The following is a 20529-nucleotide window of genomic DNA, read 5'->3' as shown; positions in this document are numbered from 1 at the left end:
CCTGAGTAGCCTCATAGAACAAGTGGAGATTTATATTCCATACAATCTCATGGGATTCACTTTTTATGGGCTGGATATTGGTTTAAAAAAATAGAATAAATAGTTACAAATAAGTATTGATGGAGCCTTGTTCTAGCCACTGCAACAGCAGGGGGCAGTATACGTATAGCATTCCTGAGGCTCTAGGTACCAGGACCAGCAGTCAAAATCTTGTCTCAGGTAACAGCAGAGCAACCCCACAGGAGTCGTGGTGAGCAAAGGGAGAAAGACCACAGAGTCCATGCTGCTTGACTCCAGTCCTGAAGGACACATACAGGACACAGTGCCCTGGGAGCCCTAGTTAGGGAGTGAGAGGGAACTGACTATTCAGGTCCGGAAAGAGGCCATCGACTGTGCCTGGCACATGGGGACCTGCATTTACAACATGTGTAAGGGACAATGCTGGCAAGCTCTTCGGGGGAGCACCGCTAGAAGGCAGAAGAGCTGGAGACTGACGTCTCTCTGTTGTATTTTGCATTTTTTACACTTCTCAGCATAGGGCAAACATCTGCTTCACAACCGGAACGAAAGCCTTACTTTATAAAGTGCTGTTATGATCAGGAGCTGTCCTGGCTGTGGGCGTGGAGCGACCATAGGAACTGTGGGAGGCTCCACAGTGGACAAACTGACTCCCAGGTGTCCTCTGAGTGGACTCAGGGGACATCCAGAGGACACCTGACAGTCCTTGTATCTTCTAGGGCAGCAATTTTCAAACTGTGGGTTGTGACATTTTTAGGATCACCTGACCCTTTCACAGGGGTCGCATATCAGATATCCTGCATATCAGATATTTACATGATGATTCAAAGTAGTAGCAAAATTACAGTCATGAAAAGCAACAAAATTATTTCATGGTTGAGGAATCACAACATGAGTAACCGTTTTAAAGGGTTTCAGTATTAGAAAGGTTGAGACCCACTGTACTAGAGTGGGCCCACCTAGCCGTGCCTTTCCCCTTCTTTACAGCTCTATATATACACGATAGAAAACCAGGAAAGTACAAATGACAGTGGTGTATTAAGAAGGATATTTATAGGTGTTTTTTCCTTCGGTACTGGTGGCTGCCCACAGGGATTTCACAGGTTGGAGACAAGCATGTTCCCATTCAGCTGCCTCTTCAATACTCTGTTTGCTCTGAGGTTTGGTAGCAGCCTAAGGCACCCGGGCACGCCTTGACCTTCTGGGTCCTCTCGCTGCAGCCTGGAGAGCAGCTGGGCTACAGCCCAAGAGCGTCACCTGGCCTAGCTATTCGTGGGAGTTAATGAGTTCTGTATCCACGAGTAAACAAACTGTACCCCAAATACCACTGAACAAACTATATTTTGATCATCTTATCCTTTTTCTTATGAATTAAATTTTTAGTTTATAGGATTTTTTGGTTTTATTTGTTTTTGTTGTTCTTCTTTTGTTTTGTTTTGAGTCATCAGTCGTGCTATGTAGCCCAGGATGGCTTGGAACTCACTGTGTAGACTAGGCTAGCCTAAAACTTGTGGGGTTCCCCTAGCCTTTGTTTCTCATACGTGGAACTATAACTATGGTGAATGACAGATCACTTGTCAAACAGTGTGATACCCTGGGTTCAGTTCTCAGTACAGAAAACAAAGATGTTTGCTCCCTTGTCAAGGGCTTCTTGCTGCAAGCTGTGTTTTCAGGGGCAGTGAGATTCCCTCTGGGCCGCACTACCCTGGCGTGCTTACCCACAGTGTCCGGTTTGGTGGCCTGGATGTGCAAGTAGCCGCTCTCCCTCATGATGCTGTAGAAAACCTTCTCCTTATAGGGATACAAGAGCTCGATATCTTTCTCCGTGTAGCCAAGAAATCTCCCAAAACGCTGGCCCAGGAGAGGGGTCAGGGTGTAAACATATCTCGAAATGAAAGCCATATTCAAGTGCAGGCCTTTCACATGGCTGTGGGTAAAGGAAAGGGCACGGGTGGGCGTGGCTGCTGGGAAGGACAGGAGTGAGAGGAGAGGGAGGGGAAGGGAGAGGCCGCAGAAATGAAGAATACAATCAGCCTCCTCCAGCCCTGTCCCTCTGGGGCACCCACTGAGTTGGAGGTAAGTGGTTGGGGAACAGGAAAGAGTTCTCGAGTGTTCTTGTATTCAGGGCTGTTCTAGACCTTGTCCCACATAGACTCCTATAGATCCCTTCCTCTGCTTCAGAAAGCCGCCATAGCTACCCCAGGCGTCAACACGCCCTCTCCCACCCAATGGGGGAAGATGTTTCCTCTGTCACAAGCATCCAGACCTGGGGGACCTCACTAAGGGAGCCCCAAGTCTCAGACACTATTAAAGAGGGCCTGGGGTGAACAGTCCTGTGTCCTGTGTAGATCCCACCCACCCACAGAGCCTGGTGAGGCAGCGCCATGCCTGTATGACTACGCCAACTCACTTGGGAACCAACTGGGCCATGTTGGTGCAGATGAGGGACCCCCAGTCCCCACCTTGAATGTAGAATTTCTGGAAGCCCAGTCGTGACATCAGCTTGTAGAAGATCCTCGCGGTGGCCACGGAATTTAAACCTGAGTGTGGAGGGGACAGACATGGTGTTCTGTATGGTCTGGACAATGGTCTGCGGTTGGTGGACATTGGGCTTCCAATGAGTTTCTTGAGTACAGCAGCAGCAACAGATAAAATAGCAAACCTCATCAAATCACAAGTGTACATTAGCCTGTAGACGTGCGTGGAGGCACCGCCCTGGGAAATCAAGCAGCAAAGGGACCCTGCAAACACCCAGCAGGAGTCAACGAGGGAAGTCGAGGCAGCCAGCCAGGATTCCCAGTGCAGATTTGCCTACCCAGATGAGCCTCCCACCGTCGGCATTTATGTCATGGATGAACAGTAGCAGTCAGAAATAGGGTTGTCTTCTCAGCTGTCCTTGGGATGCAAGGGTTTTAATACTCTAAGCTGCTTGCTGTTTTTCCCTCTCCCTGTTACACAGTCAGGGCAGCCTGTCCTGAGGAACGCTTGGAGATAAATGTGCTTGACTCCTAACCAGGGATGCAGTGGGGTGTCAGCATCCTTGCTTCCAGAGCACACTTCACTGAACTCCAACAGCACAAGACAACTTAACCAGCACAATAAGCACTGAATGGGGAGTCATGGGTAGGTACTAAGGAGCCTCTAAAATTCCCCAGACCTTTCTTTCCCAAGGCTAAGGAGACAGTAGCTCACAGGAGACTAGCAGAAGGAGTGTTGGTGTCCCAAGGAAGACCCAGATCACAGCACAACGGGCCTGGTTCTGCCTTCCTTAGGACACTGCAGCCACCAGTGGGCCTGTGAGCCACACAGCATAGGGCTCAGGGAGGTGCTGCGCCCAGCAGGCTCTGTGATGACAGAGCAGTGTGGATACGCCCCCTTCAGGACCCTGTACCTTTCTTGCTGGATGCCTGTGAGAAGCCATAGCCAGGAATGGAGGGACAGATGACTTCAAACACATGTTCGTCACTCAGGCCGTGGGTCTTGGGGTCAGTCAGCAGCGGGATGATCTTGTAAAACTCATAGAAGGAGCCGGGCCAGCCGTGCACCATCAGCAAGGGCTTTGGGGTGCGGCCTGAGGACGGCTGGGGAGGCTTCACGTGGATGAAGTGGATGTCCAGCCCTGGGGACAGAGACAGTCAGGGTGAGGGACAGAGACAGTCAGGGTGAGGGACAGAGACAGGACAGGAGAGAAGCAGAGTGCACAGGAGAATGCAGCCCCAAGCTGCGAGCGAATGAGCGAGAGAGACAGAGCAAATAGAGAGAGAGAAGAGAAACTTTACGTTTTGAAAAACTGCCTGTCAGCTTGTACCCAAAAGTAGTCTGTGTATATTTATTATGCACCTTCCAGATATCCCTGCTTCCAGTTGAGGGCTCTGATCCTGTGTCGAGGCTGGATCCCAACAAACAAGGCTGTGCTTGTCCTATGCTGGAACCTTAATTTCCCCACTCAATAGCTCCCAGGTCCTCCTCTGTTAGGAAACTTACTGCCACCTTCAAGTTCACTTAAGTGGTTATTTTTTTGAAATGAAGTTATTTTTAATTCAAATGTTATTACCATGTCATTTGATGTTAAAATTAGAAACAAATCCACATCTACACTTGAAATGGTCACAGGCTCCCTAGGGAAGCTCATGTAAGGACAGCAGATTTGTGTCTAGGTTGGAGATAACACCAACAAAGCTACCCGTGTAGAACTGAGAATAGAGAAATATAAAGTTAGCCTGAAACTCCATCGGGCTGAGCTGAGGCAGGTCATGTCCAGAGCCCAGGCTTCCTGTACAGACCCTGCTCAAGCACCCTGCTACACTGCTGCCTGGAATTTGCAGGTCTCAGGTCCCACGCCATTGCTCTGCCATTTTGTCTAGTGCTAACAGTTTGTTGACTCAGCGTTCTTTGTACATCCTGGCAAGATGGTGAACCACGGCACCTCAGTGATCTGCCACTGGATCCTGGGGTGAGTATGGTTGACCTAAGGCGACTCATCTCATGCAGGAAGGCTGCTCCCAAGACTCACGCCCTCCCTGCTTCCCCACCCTGGCTGCTGTTCTGGAATCTCACCTTCAATCTTGGTCTTGAAGTGGGGGTACTGGTTGAGGATCTCCACCTGCTTCCTCCAGTCAAACTCATTCCTCCAGTAGGACACCACCTTCTTCAGGTAGTTGGAGTTGAAGCCATAGTGGAAGCGGCTGCCCTCCAAAGGCGGGGATGCCCGGAACCCATCTATCCTCTGGTGTAAGTCCTGCAGTGAAGAAGCCAGGGTGGGCACCAGAGACAGGAGAGGGCTTGTGTGCACAGCCCAGAGTGAACCCCACAGCCATAGATGGTCACCATGGAGAAGCCACACAGGCCACCCACGCAGGCCACCCACGCGTGTCACTGGATCCCTGGGGCTAATGCGTGCTCTCCTGCAGGCTTCAGATTTCCCCTCATCTATCTCTGTCCTGGTGGAATGGGGTGGGGGGCATTCTGGGAGCGAACGGAAGGCTTTGCACAGGCCACACGATGTGTCCTCCCTCTTAGCTCCCTCCCAGTCATCTTCTCATTTCATAGATGTGTGAACAACGCCCACTTAATTCACCAAGCCGCCTACAATTGTGGAATTGGCAATTATTGTAAATGGCAAGATTATTGTAGAGAACATGCAAGGGTTCCACTTTCTCCCAGCAATAAGGAGCTGCCATAGATGCAGGAGCAGAGAGGCCATGGACACAGTGACCCCTGCAGGAGCAGAGAGGCCATGGACACAGGGACCCCTGCAGGAGCAGAGAGGTCATGGACACAGTGACCCCTGCAGGAGCAGAGAGGCCATGGACACAGTGACCCCTGCAGGAGCAGAGAGGCCATGGACACAGTGACCCCTGCAGGAGCAGAGAGGCCAAGGACACAGTGACCCCTGCAGGAGCAGAGAGGCCATGGACACAGGGACCCCTGCAGGAGCAGAGAGGCCTTGGACACAGTGACCCCTGCAGGAGCAGAGAGGCCAAGGACACAGTGACCCCTGCAGGAGCAGAGAGGCCATGGACACAGGGACCCCTGCAGGAGCAGAGAGGCCTTGGACACAGTGACCCCTGCAGGAGCAGAGAGGCCATGGACACAGTGACCCCTGCAGGAGCACAGAGGCCATGGACACAGTCACCCCTGCAGGAGCAGAGAGGCCTTGGACACAGGTGACCCCTGCAGGAGCAGAGAGGCCATGGACACAGGGACCCCTGCAGGAGCAGAGAGGCCATGGACACAGGGACCCCTGCAGGAGCAGAGAGGCCATGGACACAGGGACCCCTGCAGGAGCAGAGAGGCCATGGACACAGTGACCCCTGCAGGAGCAGAGAGGCCATAGACACAGTGACCCCTGCAGGAGCAGAGAGGCCATGGACACAGTGACCCCTGCAGGAGCAGAGAGGCCATGGACACAGGGACCCCTGCAGGAGCAGAGAGGCCATGGACACAGTGACCCCTGCAGGAGCAGAGAGGCCATGGACACAGGGACCCCTGCAGGAGCAGAGAGGCCATGGACACAGGTGACCCCTGCAGGAGCAGAGAGGCCATGGACACAGGGACCCCTGCAGGAGCAGAGAGGCCATGAACCCAGGGACCCCTGCAGGAGCAGAGAGGCCATGGACACAGGGACCCCTGCAGGAGCAGAGAGGCCATGGACACAGGTGACCCCTGCAGGAGCAGAGAGGCCATGGACACAGGGACCCCTGCAGGAGCAGAGAGGCCATGGACACAGGTGACCCCTGCAGGAGCAGAGAGGCCATGGACACAGTGACCCCTGCAGGAGCAGAGAGGCCATAGACACAGTGACCCCTGCAGGAGCAGAGAGGCCATGGACACAGTGACCCCTGCAGGAGCAGAGAGGCCATGGACACAGTGACCCCTGCAGGAGCAGAGAGGCCATGGACACAGTGACCCCTGCAGGAGCAGAGAGGCCATGGACACAGGGACCCCTGCAGGAGCAGAGAGGCCATGGACACAGGTGACCCCTGCAGGAGCAGAGAGGCCATGGACACAGGGACCCCTGCAGGAGCAGAGAGGCCATGGACACAGGTGACCCCTGCAGGAGCAGAGAGGCCATGGACACAGTGACCCCTGCAGGAGCAGAGAGGCCATAGACACAGTGACCCCTGCAGGAGCAGAGAGGCCATGGACACAGTGACCCCTGCAGGAGCAGAGAGGCCATGGACACAGGGACCCCTGCAGGAGCAGAGAGGCCATGGACACAGGTGACCCCTGCAGGAGCAGAGAGGCCATGGACACAGGGACCCCGGCTGGAGCAGTAATTAATGTGTTTCTTTTCCCCACACCCTTTTACAGACACATAAGCTATTCACGGGGCAGTCAATGAGCAGGTGGCAGCTGCACTGCCCTTGAGCCATGGTGCACCCGCCCTGCTCTACAGCCTCCAATGATCCCAACACAGACCAACTGGCCTGCCCAGGCACAGCCCCAAACACACTGGATGCAGAGAAAAGTTCAGCGCTGCAGCGGGGGGGGGGGGGGGGGAGGAAGGAAACTGCTTTGGGGAACAAAATGCACATTCCCTCAGGGAGAAGAGTGGCCAGGACCATCCCAGGCCTGTGCATTTCCAAAGCTCCATCCTCAGCCATGTCCCCATTCTGGTCCCAGGGGAGCACAGCAGGACTCGCCGTCCCTTTGGTGTCTGCCCTGCCTGGTAAAGGGTGTCTCACCTTGATCTCCTCATCTGATGTCTCCACCTTGAAGGGCCAGATGCTCTCATCTTCTTTGGCTGAGGGCTTTGACCCTGGGCCCCACCACCCATCTTCAAGTGGTAAGGTCTCCTCCTTGTCCCGGGTGACAAACCAGTAGATGACAAAGCCCAGCACGGAAGCCAGGACAAGTTCCAGCCACATGCCTCCTGGGAGATGAGAGGACACATCAGCGAGAGGGAGAACCTGGCTGCTGCGGGGCTCTCCAGGGATGCCAGGGGTCAGAAAGGCTCTTCCCTGCTCATTCCCAAGTGTGAGGGCTCATCTCAGCTGTCCACCTGATGGGATTCAGAGCCCTTAGGACACAAGCCTCCAGGTTTGACTGTGATGGTGCTTCCAGGAGGTGACCTGAGCCACCATGAATTGAGTTGGTGTCTTTCCAAGTGCTAGAGCCACAGGCTGAATAAAGGAGGAAAGAGATCTGAGCTCCTGCATTCACCTCTCTGCACTCTGACTGTGGATACAAGGTGACACGTCACCTCCAGCTCCTGTGACATTGTCTACTGGGTCATTACCAGGCACTTAGGTATAAAATCTTGTGGTCTCAGTTCCTCGTATTTTAAAAAGATTTAAGAAACAAACTCCCCACTGAGAGTGGACTTGCTTAAAGTTTAGAAAAGACAGGAGTTTTTAAGTTTCTCCACATAATGTCATCTTACAAGTTATAGAAAGCCTTGAACAAAGCTAAACCATGGTTAAGTTTGCCCGTGACCATGTGAGCTGATGATGTGACTGCTCCCTGACAGTGAAGGGGAGGGGAAGGCCTCTATTGCAGATGTGAGGGAGAGAACAGTCAGAGGCCTCTGGAAGAGTCCGGAGCAGAGACAGGGAGCAGTAGATTCAACAAGGCCAGCAGACTGATCGTAGCCATGAGAGAAGCAGCAGAACAGTGTGGTGTGGGGGTGGGGAGGGAGAGATGAAGACCAAGAGAAGACCCAGAGTGCACATGGCTGACATAGCAGGGTTGTGAGGAAATGGACGGCTGGGGAGGAAACTCGTGCGCTGGAGAAGTTTGGGGCCTGGGTGAGGTGGGAAGATCCAGGTCCCATGACACTGAGGGAACCTGGAGGGCGGCCTGACATGCTAACAGGCACCAGAGTTAGCCATCTGTCCCCTCTGCCAGTGCTCAGGAAATTACCGCTTTAGTAGAGGAGAGTCAGCCTCACAAGTTCTAGAGCAATGCTGGCTTTGTCTGATCACCAGAATGTGGGCAAATGGCTTTCATTTGTACCTGACAGTGAGTCAGGCTAATCTGTCTCTTCCCAGGGCCAAGGGAACCCAGGAGCCTCTGCTCTCTGTTCTACAGATGGATTTTTAAACTCAAGCCTGGACTAAAGATAATGGGAGTCTTAAAGAGCCACTCATTGTTCAAAGAACTAAGAATTCATTTATTTGGAACCTGGCAGATTTCTTTGTCCCTAAGTCCATTGCTTTGATGTAAGTCCACTTAAGGAAAGAAAAATATCAAGGTAAAAACCAAAATCGAGTGACAGTCTGGTAGCCCAGGGAGGAGCATAAGTCTATTTCTAAATTGTCTCTAACCAGGGCTTCAGCATGGGACTGTAGGTATATTCCTAACTTACAAGGGAATCCTGCCTCCCAGGATGGAGTCTGGGTTTGATTCTGGAACTAACTTATGTCTGGTAACACCTTAAAGCTAGCTTTCAAACCGATGAAGATCAATCCTTTTGCAGGAGAGCCATGCTCCAGGTGGGGTGGCCAAGAGACAAGCTGTTAACTGTGTCAGCTCCACCTTCTGATGGTTACACAAAAGCCAGCATTCCTCAGGGACTAGGGAGGCCTGCTCCCCTCTACCAAGGGGCATTTCCTTAGCCCTGGCAGAGTGAGCAATGGCTACCTGTGCTGCCTATTAGCAGCACGGGAACCTGCATGCTGGCCTCCGGACTCCCTCAGTATCAGCAGAATCTGTTACAGATTTCACAGTCCATGCTGGCTTCCTGGTTCTGCTCACCTCAACCTTCTAAAATGTCTCCACCTCATGGGCTTCCCTCCCTACAATGTTCTTTGTCCTTATAATCCTGCTATTTCAGGCTCTCTCTCTCTCTCTCCCTCCCTCCCTCCCTCCCTCTCTCCCCCTCCCTCCCTCTCTACCCTTCCTCTCTCCCTCCCTCCCTTTCTCTCTCTCCCTCCCTCCATCTTTCCCTCTCTCTCCCTCCCTCCATCTCTCCCTACCTCTCTCCCTCCCTCCCTCTTTTCCTCCCTTCCTCTCTCCCCTCCCTCCCTCCCTCTCTCTCCCAACCTCCCTGTCTCTCTCTTCTTCCCTCCCCTTCTCTCCCTCTCTCCCTCCCTCTCTCCTTCCCTCCCTCTCTCTCCCTCTTTCCCTCCCTCCCTATCTCCCTCCCTATCTGCCTTCCTCCCTCTTTCCCTCCCTTTCTTCCTCCCTCTGTCCCTCTCTCTCTCCCTTCTCTCTCTCCCTCCCTCTCTCTCTCCCTCCCTCCCTCTCTCCTTCCCTCCCTCTCTCCTTCCCTCCCTCTCTCCTTCCCTCTCTCTCTCCTTCCCTCTCCCTCCCTCCATCCCTCCCTCCCTTCCTCCTTCCTCTGTCTTACTGTCTCTCTCTCTTTTTTTTTTTTTTTAGAGATTTATTTATTTTATGTCAGTACAGAGTGCAGTGTCGCTGTCTTCAGACACACCAGAAGAGGGCATCATATCCCATTACAGATGGTTGTGAGCCACCATGTGGTTGCTGGGATTTGAACTCAGGACCTGTGGAAGAACAGTCAGTGCTCCTAACCGCTGAGCCATCTCTCCAGCCAGTCTTACTGTCTCTTGATCTCAGACTTGGACTCCCCCTCTCTTAGTCCTCTCTTGGTCTTCCTCTCTCAATCCCCCTCCCTCCTCTCATGGCCCATCCAGCCTGCTGGCCACATCCAGTTTCCTGCTTTCGATTGATGCCCCTTCTAGCAGACTCTGGCTGTACTCTCTCTCATATCTACACTGACACCCTTCCTGTTAACCAGACCTTGGAGTGGCCTGTCCTCAGTTTATACACGCTGCACTGTGGCTCTCTGGTGCCACATGGAGGCTCTCGAACTCCTACCCCTGGCCATGACATCCCACAGCCTTCCCAGGTAATGCAGCAAACTGCAGGCAGATTAAAGCCAGCCAGCTGTGTCCACAGCTGAAACACTCAGGCATCCTGTCTAGGGGAAGTTCAGAGGGGCCCTGGACAGAGACATTGCAGTAGTAGTTCAAGATGACAGAAAGACAGGGAAAATAAGAGAAGATAGGGGAGCCCCTCAACCCCAGGATCTGGTTGAGTCTCTTCAAAAAACTTTCAAAGTGCTGCAAGGGACCATAATCCTTTGGGAAAAGCCCACAAATAAGACTTAACCATGCTTATCAGTCAAAGCACAAGTCTCTACTTCCTTGTGACATGAAAGAATTCCTTTGTCCTTTTTTGACCTGTGTATAAAAACCCCAATACTTCTCTCTTATCAGCAAACAAGTGTACAATGAACCCCACAAACCACTGTGTAATTCTTCTTGCTCAATAAAAACATAGATAAAAATGGTTATGATAAAACATTTTCAGTCTTCTGAATTCTTCGAACAGGGAGACTACAAAAGCCACCAAGGCACCTGAGTGGGACCCTCTCCTGGGATGGCACTCACACTGAGGTGGGCAGCACTGCTGCACCTCAGTTTCTTTCCCATCCTATCTCCAATGAGGAGCAGAGATAACATCAGGTCAAGGGAAAGTACAGTGATAGCTAGGACTAGGGCAATGGAGTTCTTAGCACACCCTAGACTGAGGGGAACACAAGGCCACTTGTCACTGTCCTGGCTGGTTTTGTGTGTCAACTTGACACAAGCTGGAGTTATCACTGAGAAAGGAGCTTCAGTTGGGGAAGTGCCTCCATGAGATCCAGCTGTGGGGCATTTTCTCAATTAGTGATCAAGGGGGGAGGGCCCCTTGTGGGTGGTGCCATCCCTGGGCTGGTAGTCTTGGGTTCTATAAGAAAACAGGCTGAATAAGTCAGGGGAAGCAAGTCAGTAAGGAACATCCTCCATGGCCTCTGCATCAGCTCCTGCTTCCTGACCTGCTTGAGTTCCAGTCCTGACTTCCTTTGGTGACGAACAGCAATGTGGAAAGTATAAGCTGAATAAACCCTTTCCTCCCCAACTTGCTTCTTGGTCATGACATTTATGCAGGAATAGAAACCCTGACTAAGACACTTACCCTTTCCTACTGTCTAATGTTTTATTGCTGTGAAGAGACACCATGACCACAACAACTCTTAGAAGGAAAACAATTAATTGGAGCTGACTTATAGCTAAGAGGTTTAGTCCATTATCTTCATGGTGGGGAGCATGGCGGCAGGCAGGCAGGCACGGTGCTGGAGAGGAAGCTGAGAGTTCTACATCTGGGTCTGCAGACACAGGAAGAGACTGAACCACTAGGCCCTGCTTGAGCATCTGAGACCTCAAAGCTTCCCCCAGTGACACACTGTCTCCAACAAGGCCACAACTCCAACAAGTCCACACCTCTTAATAGGACCACTCCCTATGAGCCTATGGTGGCCATTTTCTTTCAAACCACCTCACCCACCCATCACTAATCTACTCTCAGTATAAGTGGACTTAGGGTGGGCTAGGGTGGGGCCGGTAGAGTATCCACAAGGTAGGGTGACTGCAGGGTACCTGAAGATAGGATGCAGCTCTTGATGATAAGATGGGACTCATCAGTGAGGAAACCCTCCCAAGTCACCCACAATGCTATAAAGAGTTCCTCACTCATGTTCCCGTGAGCCCAGTCCATTCAGGAGTTCATCATGCTCTTCTGTGGAATCATTTGTCATTTCTGCCTGTCTGAGAGGAACAGATACATGCTCATGTCACTCCTTTTAAGTCTGTATTAAAACCTTTTCTTTCTTTTTTTTTTAAACATTTATTTATTTATTATATGAAAGTACACTGTAGCTGTTTTCAGACACACCAGAAAAGGGTCATCCGATCTTATTACAGATGGTTGTGAGCAACCGTGTGGTTGCTGGGATTTGAACCCAGGACCTCCGGAAGAGCAGGTAGTGCTCTTAACCACTGAGCCATCAATTGATGGCCTTAAAACCTTTTCTTAATAAACTACAACTCTGCTTCATAGAGAATCCCTCTTAAACTACTTTCTGCACCTGAGGTCAAGATCCTGGCTACACCTGACTTACAGGGAAAGCCACAGGCCGCACAGCCGCAGTGCAGAGCTGCATCCTTCACCTGAGGAAGGCCTGCCTCTTACATTTATCAAATTTATCACCTTATGTACTACTATAACCTCAAGAACCAAAGGGCATTCCCTGTGTGTAGAGAGCATGAAAAGTTCAGAGAGGAAGTTTAGTCAAGATAATCTAAGCAGTAAGTGCAAAGAGACAGCCATACTGTGCCACTGCTTGCCAGACTCTGGAATGCTAGAGGGGGCCGACTCCACCTTCTTAAGCACAAACAAGAATTGTTGTTTGTCAGTTAGTCAAGTGGAGTTTTCTGTAAACATATTATAATAGCACAGGTGGAAAAACACTTTTGCCCCTAAAGTGATCTCCTCAGCCCTGGAAGAGTGCACGGGTGCGGCTCTGCACAGTGGTTTGGCTGTATAAGAAAGTGGGGACAACCAACTGGCAGCAAAGGGAGGGCATGCACTGGGCCAGGATTCAGATGCCACCCCAGGCCTGTAATGGTGGGAAGGGACATGCGGGCCACTCAGAGAGGGAGAACAGTTGCTCTCTGGGGAGAAGGCATGAACTGTGACTTTCCTCAGGAAATCAATCAGCCCTGCTAGTGGGCTCTTTACTCTAGTGAACCAGTTGTGAAAATGATTATGTCTGAGGAGGAGACTCAGTGTACCCATCCCCTGGGTATCACCATGCAGGCAGGAGAAGGTTCCTGGCAGGGGTTGGCCTTCCTCTTGGTCACCTTTCCCCAGTCTTAGCAACACAGCTCACTGGAGACTCCACCATGCCACCAGCTTTTCCTGAAGACCACCTGCAGGTGACCCCAGAAGGCCACTGGGACTGAGAAGTGGCCTCCCTGCTTCCAATCTTGTCCTTGACCTCTGTTGTGCCCATCCCACCAGCCAGGCTGTGTTCCCATACTCAGAGGTCTTAAAACAAGAATCAGGAAGCAGAATTTGGGCTTCTGCCCTTCAAATACTTGAGCCTGGGCCAGAACCCAAGGGAAAACAAAAACAAAAAGGGCTGAGGCACCAGATAAGCAGGGCCGTGCCTGGGCATGCTGGGCCGCTGTGGACAGGAGGAAGGATGCTGCCCATCCTTACAGGGCTTTTTGTGGGTACCCCTGGGGCACTAGTTGGGCACTGGGCAGAAACTGGACCCCAGAGGTCTGATGGAGACTCTCCCCCTTTCTCTAAGAATCCCTCCCTCTGCTCAGCATGCACTTCCCTCTCAGCACCTCTGGGGCAGCAGGTGTGCAAGGCTCAGCCAAGGGCAGGTGCAGCCACACAAGATAGCATGGGGTATTAGTGTTGGTGCTGAAGGCCACACAGCTGGTCCAGGAGCACCCAAGGGCCTAGGGAAATCTTGTTTTCTTGGAAGGAGGGGCAGCAGAAAGCTTGGGGCCCCCTCACTGACATTGGTCGCTCCTCTCAGAGGACAACTGAAGACATAAAAGCCACCACACCAGGCACACCTCTGCCTCAGGACCTTTGCACGTTCTCCCCTCAGCCCAGTGCAGCTGGACACGGAGAGTGAGGCCACTCCTAACCCTCTGGAGGGTGAGAGTGTTGCCTCTGTGAGGCCTTCCCTCTCCAGTCAGCAGTCCTGGTTTCTTTTATGGCTTTCTATTTCCTACAGCTCACAATTATAATTTATATTTTACAAATAGATAGACATTTATTTTGTGGTGCAGGGAATCTGACCTAGGGCCTTGAATTTTGGTTTTTGTCTGCATTAAAAAGGTCCCAGATCCCATGAGAACATATTCCCTGCCATCCCTAGGGTGAAAGGCAGTGTCTGAATAGTCAGCTCAGGTCCCTAAGCCCCACTGTAGATGCTTCTTCAGGGACACAGGAAGCCATCATGTGACACTCGTGTAGGGTATTAGGGTTGGAACATGCCCATGCCTTTGCTTTATTTATCCCCTCCCAGTCTTCTAAGTCCATGCACTGCACAGCCAGTGAAAGGCTCCACTTGAGGAAGGAAGCCATCACCGTAGTAAAAGCTAATGTGAGCCTCTGGGGCTCTGTGACTTAAAAAAAAAAAAAAAAAAAAACGAAAGAAAGAAAGAAAAAAAGAAAAAAAGAAAATGCCAAATAAGTGTGGACCTCTCCATTCCTTGCCAGGAGGGGCAGAATGATAGCAAAGGCTCAGTCCTAATGCTGACATGCATGTATGTGCATGCAATGGATTCTTCTACTGCCCGCCCAATCTGGCTAACCTGGCGCTGGCGAGGCAATCCAGACTTCCCGCTGCCCGAAGTTTAAAAAAAGGAGACAATGAATTGAAGAAATTAAAATTAAGCATCACTGCATGACCAGCGCTCTCTGCTACCTGGATTGGCTCAGGTTCCTGTGCAAGAAGCAATCCTGGAACCAAAGAGACAAACCTGCATCTGCAGGGGAGGGAGCCAGCTTAGCCCCCAACCCTTTCTTCCAGGTGCATCTGACTGCCTGGCTAGAGGGGTGGGGCATCAGATGCAGAACTGGAAGGCTTGGCCAATTGCCAGCCTGGAACAGCCTTGGGATAGCAGGAAGTGCATATAGCTGCTGGAGATACAAACCTGACAGCTCTCGCTCTAGAGCCCTGCCACTGTCCCCGGGACTAACAGTCAGGGGTCGCGCTCGCGCTAGCGCTCCCACTCCCGAGGCGGCTGGTGTGCAGTTCCTCCACTCCCAAACTCCTCTTGAGCTTCTTTGCCTACCTCTGAGCTATGGAGGAACTAGTTGTCTGTTAGCCTCGCCCCTACTAGCCCCGCCCCCACTAGCCCCGCCCCACCCTTGGCCCCACCCTCAAGTTGCCTACTTGGCCTAGGTTACCTAAGCACCTAGCTAAGGTTTCACCTATTCTGGCAAAGTCTGCCGTTCTGAACAGGTTATTGGCAGGTTAAACTCTGCAGCCTGTGGACTCTAAACACAAAAGCCCGAGCTGGTCTGGTGCTACAGCCTTCCTCTCACCCTCCTAGCAATTCCTTGTAATCATCTGATAATCGGTCAGTGAGCAAACATCTGGGGAGAAAGCTTGCTAGGGTGCTTGTCTCCCATGGGCAAGGCGCTGGAGTTCATTCCCAGAGCCACAAATAAAACAGAGTGAAGTGTGGACACGAACACACAAACCTTAAGTGTGTCTTTAAGCACACCCTGTGAGGCTGGCTGATCTGAAGCCCAGAGGGCATGGGCACCAAGCAGAGGGCAGCACAGGGAGGAAGGAGGCAGTGCTGCCTAGGGAGCAAGCAGGGGTGGGTCAACCGCAGTTCCTGGCACCCTTGGGGCTAACCTGCTCTCCATTAGCCAGCCTGCCCAGTCTCCTGTCTACCCCGCAGCCCTCCTAAGAGTAGCCTGGAGCCTTCATGAGCTTCAGCAGCTACACAGACAAGATGACCAGGCTCACCACTGTGAGCAGGGGCCTGCTGTGGGGTCCAGGTTTATCACCCTGCATACATTTGAAGGCAGGGATCTTAATTCTCACCTCTCACCCCTGGTCTCCAGCCTCCTTCCCTGCTCACCAGGGCCCAAGCCCTCTCTGTTCTAATGGAGGTCCAGTTTCTCTCCAGGGAATACACTCAACTCATTCCCACCTCCCTGGAACTCCTGATACTATGTCCTCTGTCCTCTCTGGGAACCTGGGATTTCCTGCTACTGCAGCTCCCACACACACACACATCCTGGGGCACACCTGAGGTCCTCCTCCACAGTGTGCAGTCCAGGCTTGTCCCTTAGCAAGCCCTCTAAATTGCTCCCACAGGAGTGCTGCCTCCAGCCATTCACAGCACAGGCAAACATATTGTTCTTAACAAAGTGAGCATGGAAACCTTCTAACCAGCTGGGCAGAAGTGGCTGCAGGCAGATCTGTGAGTTTCAGGCTAGTTTGGTCCAAGAGTGAGTTCCACAACAGCCAGGACTAAGAGAAATTCCTGTCTTGAAAAACAGAGAGAGGGGAGGGGGGGAGAGAGGAGAGGGAGAGAGAGAGAAGAGAGGGAGAGAGAGTAGAGGGAGAGAGAAGAGAGGGAGAGGGAGGAGAGGGAGAGGGAGAGGGAGGAGGAGAGGGAGAGGGAGGAGAGGGAGAGGGAGCAGAGAAAGAGGGAGGTAGAGTAAGAGGTGGAGGAAGAGGGAGAGGGAGAGGGAGAGGGAACTCTACCACTAGTTGCTGGTGATGGATGTATCCTCCTGTGAATTGCTAAACCGGCTTGTCTTAGGGTTCCTATTGCTGAGACAAAACATCATGAGGGAAGAAGGGACACAGGCCAGATTTAACAAATGTGTGGGTGACAGTTTGAATCAAAATTATAGAACCACTCCTATCCCTAAAAGAAAGCCAGGCTAATGTGGTGCTGACCCAGATGTCTTGGATGAGCTGGTGTTAATAAAATGTCACCATTTACTAATTTTAAATTGCATAATCCAGGGCAGAAAGTCTACTGACCCTGGAACTCTACTGCAGACTGAAGCCCCAAGCAGAGTGTATGGGTTCATGTGAGGACACTCACAGGTCATTGTAATGGAAGCCCGTGTAGGGAATGTTTGGCCCGTAGCTAATGGTGGCATGCTAATGGTTGTGGAACCTTTGGGAAGTGGAGCCCCGTTGAATATGGTGGATCACTCACTGGAGGTTCATAGCCTGGCCTTGGCTCCTGGCCTCTCTACTTTCTGATCCAATCAGGTCTGAGTAAAAACCCCCATTGTCTCAGGTCTGAGTCCACTCCAGTGGCCATGCCTGCCCTGCCATTATCAAACGGATACTCATTTTCATTTGTTCCTTTTTTTCAAGACGGGCTTTCTCTGTGTAGCTCTGGCTGTCCCAGAACTCACTCTGTAGTCCAGGCTAGCCTCAAACTCAAGAGATCCACTTACCTTTACATCCCAGATGCTGGGATTAAAGGCTTACACCACCACATCTGGCTTCCAACTGCATCTTCTCAAGCCATGCTCCCAAGTGGCCTTTCCTGTGGGATGAGGTGGGAAACCAGAACTCTGAGAGAGCTACAGACAATAAGGCCAGGGTCGTGAAGTTTCAGAGGGGGACAAAAATTTCATCAAGAATTGAACTAGAGGTGTGTGTGTGTGTGTGTGTGTGTGTGTGCGCGCGCAGCTGTGTTCTGCCTGTGTCTGAGGCTAAATTCAAAAGTGATGGACCAAGTTATCCGATGTTGGAGATCTTAGTACAGCCTTCACACTATGGCCCAAATGCTTGTTGAATTTAGTGAGGTTTATGGTACAAATTAAAATCAGAAAGTAGAGCAAAAACCTGAAAAGAAAAATACAGTTCAGTGAAGAAAGGAACATGGACAGGGCACACAAGACAGGTTCCGACAAAGCGTATGATTGCTGAGGAGCCTGGCAAAATCTAAGAGATGATAGCTCACCCTAGAGCCTGGGGCAGCTGGAGGAGCCTCTCCTCGATGCCCTATGGGGTGATGCCTTGTGCTGCTGGCATGCTCTGTGTGTAGAGGGGCTGTTATTGACAGGGGCTCCCAGCTGACAAACTAACTGCCTTACATCTTAGAAGAGACTTTAGAGAGGTGAGCATTGTTGTGACCATCAGACTGTGAGGACCTGTGAGGCTGGCTGAGTCATTCAGCAAAGATGACTCTAAGCCTCTGGAGACAGCATCAGAATGTCACTGAGTGAAGAAAGGAAGTCTGCTCCTAAGCACGGGGTGAGGAGATGGTTGATTGCAGATGTTGTGTTTTATAAAAAGATAAAGAGAGAAGGAATATGTTTGGTGGAGGAGAGGTATGGTGTGGAGGAAGGGGGAGCCTTTGTGGGCCCATGCTGAGGCATCCCTTCCCCTCTGAGGGACCAGCCACGCGTGGTATAGTATAGAATAGTGTTCATTCAGGACATGGGGAGGGAAGTTTAGAGAAAGGTAGAGAGAGAGAGAGAGAGAGAGAGAGAGAGAGAGAGAGAGAGAGAGAGAGAGAGAGAGAGAAGGAGGAGAGGCCTGTCATGAGACTGTGGAGAGGGGGGGGAATGTGGAGAGAGGGGAGAAGGGAGGCAGAGAAACAAGAGAACAAGAAAGCTAGGAGAGGGCGAGCAGCCCCTTTTATAGTGAGTCAGGCACACTTGGCTGTTGCCAGGTAACTGTGGCGTGGAATTTAGACAGAATGCACCCATTTCCCATACCTTACCACACCTCCATAGAACACATCTCCCTTCTCTTTATCTTTTTATAAGCACATCAGTAGTGGTGATTCAATCACCTAGCCACTTGTCCTGGGTTTCTTTGAGACCTAAGAGTTAGGAATGTGTCACACAGGCTCAGGAGTTACAATGCTCAGGTGCCTACACTATTTTGGAGGTTGAGAAAAGTTTGGGACCCAGCTGAAGGGAGGGAGTGACTTGGGGTGGGTCATGTGACTTATAGCTGGATCCTACTTCTGGTCACTCTGTGTCAGTGTAACCAGTGACTTACCTCTCTCTGCCACCATTGTCTGACTGTGGGTTCTACATGAATACAAGGGAGGGGCTAGCACTTCTCTTTGCCTCCCCGCATGGCTGCAGTGAGCAGCAGCAATAGGCAGACAGAGTGGTGGCAAGTGATGCTCCTAGCACTACAGTCCCTGCAGGTCTCTGCTACAAAGACTTCCAGCTCTGGGCTGTAGCCATGATTACAGCTCTCAGGCTGGGGTCTGAGACCCTTTCCTTGAATACTGGACGGCTCTCTGGGACTCTTGGGATGATTAGGACCACCCTTTGACTTATTCCAGGGATTGTTAAACTTCCAAGGGTTGGGGAGATGGCTCAGTGGGTAAAAGCATCTGTCACACAAGCGTGCGGACCCTAAGTGGATTCCTCAGAGCCTCATTAAAAGCCAGACAGGTAGCATGGGCATCCTAATCCCAGCACTTGTGGGGAAATGGTAAACAAGAGACAAGAGCGTTCTTAGAATCTCTGAACCAGCCAGCTAGCCTGCCTAATGTCAAAAAACAACAAAGAATACCCCCCCACACACACACACACAAGGCAAAACTTGTCACTTAGAGCTGTCCTCACAGGGCCAAATGTGTACTTCTACTGGTCAAAGAAAAACAATGTCTTGCTAAAGAAATCTTAACTTGTATTAGATACTCTTTGTTGTTACTATGACCAAATATGATCAGACTGAATCAATTTAAAGGAGGAAGAGTTTACTCTGTGTTATGGTCCCCCGGGACTCATCCTGATGACCTATTTCCTCTAGCTAAGTTGTACCTCCTAAAGTTTGAGGAGAGAGAGAGAGAGAGAGAGAGAGAGAGAGAGAGAGAGAGAGAGAGGTAAAGAAGAAAGGAGGGAGAGAGAGGGAAGGAGGGAGGGAGGGAAGGATGGAGGGAGGGAGAGAGGGAAGGAGAGAGGGAGGGAGGGAGATAAGGAGAGAGGGAAGGAGGGAGGGAGAGAGGGAGAGAGGGAGGGAAGGAGGGAGTGTTGGCATTTAGTCTAGGCTCTGCCCCACAGTTACCAGCCTGACTCACTATAAAAGGAACTGCTTGTTCCTCCTCTCTCTCTTGTGCTCTTGCTCCCTCACCCTCTTCCCCCTCCTCATTCCCCTCCCTCATTTCTCTCTCTACATGGCCTGGCTCCTCTCTCTCTCTCTCTCTCTCTCTCTCTCTCTCTCTCTCCTTTCTCTCAACTCCCCTCCCCATGTCCTGAACAAACTCCACTCTATAAAATACCATTGTTGCATGGCTGGTCCCTCAGGGGGAAGGGATGCCTCAGTTTGGGCCTGCAGAGGCACCCCTCCCCCACCACACCATAGTTCCCTCTACCAAATATATTCCCTCTCTTCTATCATTTTATAAAACACAACAGGAAGAAAGGAAGAATGAAAAGGAGGAAGAAAGAAAGAATGGGGAAAGAAAAGAAAGAAAGAAAGAAAAAGAAAGGAAGGAAGGAAGGAAGGAAGGAAAGAAGGAAGGAAGGAAGGAAGGAAGGAAGGAAGGAAGGAAGGAAGGAAGGAAGGAAGGAAGGAAGGAAGGAAGGAAAAGAAAGACTGTATGGTAGAGGAAAAGGGTTATTGTAGGTAAAAGGGAGAGCATAGCCAGAGGCAGACACATCTGGGAGAGGCCAAAGCGAACAGGACCCTGATACTTCAAAACCAAATCTATTTTCCTGTGGCACAATATACAG

General features: G+C 51.4%; 3 protein-coding genes across 5 annotated transcripts in view; all 3 read right to left on the bottom strand.

The window, feature by feature from the left end:
* Nucleotides 1–20529, bottom strand: part of LOC127697608 (epoxide hydrolase 1-like) — a 114573-nt gene that overhangs the window by 2580 nt on the left and 91464 nt on the right. The window lies entirely within an intron of this gene.
* Nucleotides 1–20529, bottom strand: part of LOC127697610 (epoxide hydrolase 1-like) — an 81067-nt gene that overhangs the window by 2381 nt on the left and 58157 nt on the right. For 2 of the 3 annotated variants that reach the window (XM_052200874.1, XM_052200873.1), the window contains exons 2-6: nucleotides 7206–7393; nucleotides 4576–4756; nucleotides 3410–3637; nucleotides 2429–2558; nucleotides 1737–1945 (exon numbers count right to left, since the gene is read on the bottom strand). In XM_052200874.1, the coding sequence (XP_052056834.1) occupies nucleotides 1737–1945; nucleotides 2429–2558; nucleotides 3410–3637; nucleotides 4576–4756; nucleotides 7206–7388 (931 nt within the window). In that variant the 5' untranslated portion in view covers nucleotides 7389–7393. Of the gene's footprint in view, nucleotides 1–1736; nucleotides 1946–2428; nucleotides 2559–3409; nucleotides 3638–4575; nucleotides 4757–7205; nucleotides 7394–14990; nucleotides 15130–20529 lie in introns of those variants that run through there. The other variant, XM_052200875.1, reaches the window with a different exon arrangement.
* LOC127697606 (epoxide hydrolase 1-like) overlaps nucleotides 1–20529 on the bottom strand; it is an 81252-nt gene that overhangs the window by 2580 nt on the left and 58143 nt on the right. The gene's annotated exons all lie outside the window — the stretch shown is intronic.

The sequence above is a fragment of the Apodemus sylvaticus genome, chromosome 12 (assembly GCF_947179515.1).
Source record: "Apodemus sylvaticus chromosome 12, mApoSyl1.1, whole genome shotgun sequence".
NCBI lineage: Eukaryota > Metazoa > Chordata > Mammalia > Rodentia > Muridae > Apodemus > Apodemus sylvaticus.
This window is presented reverse-complemented; position numbering and strand designations above follow the sequence as displayed.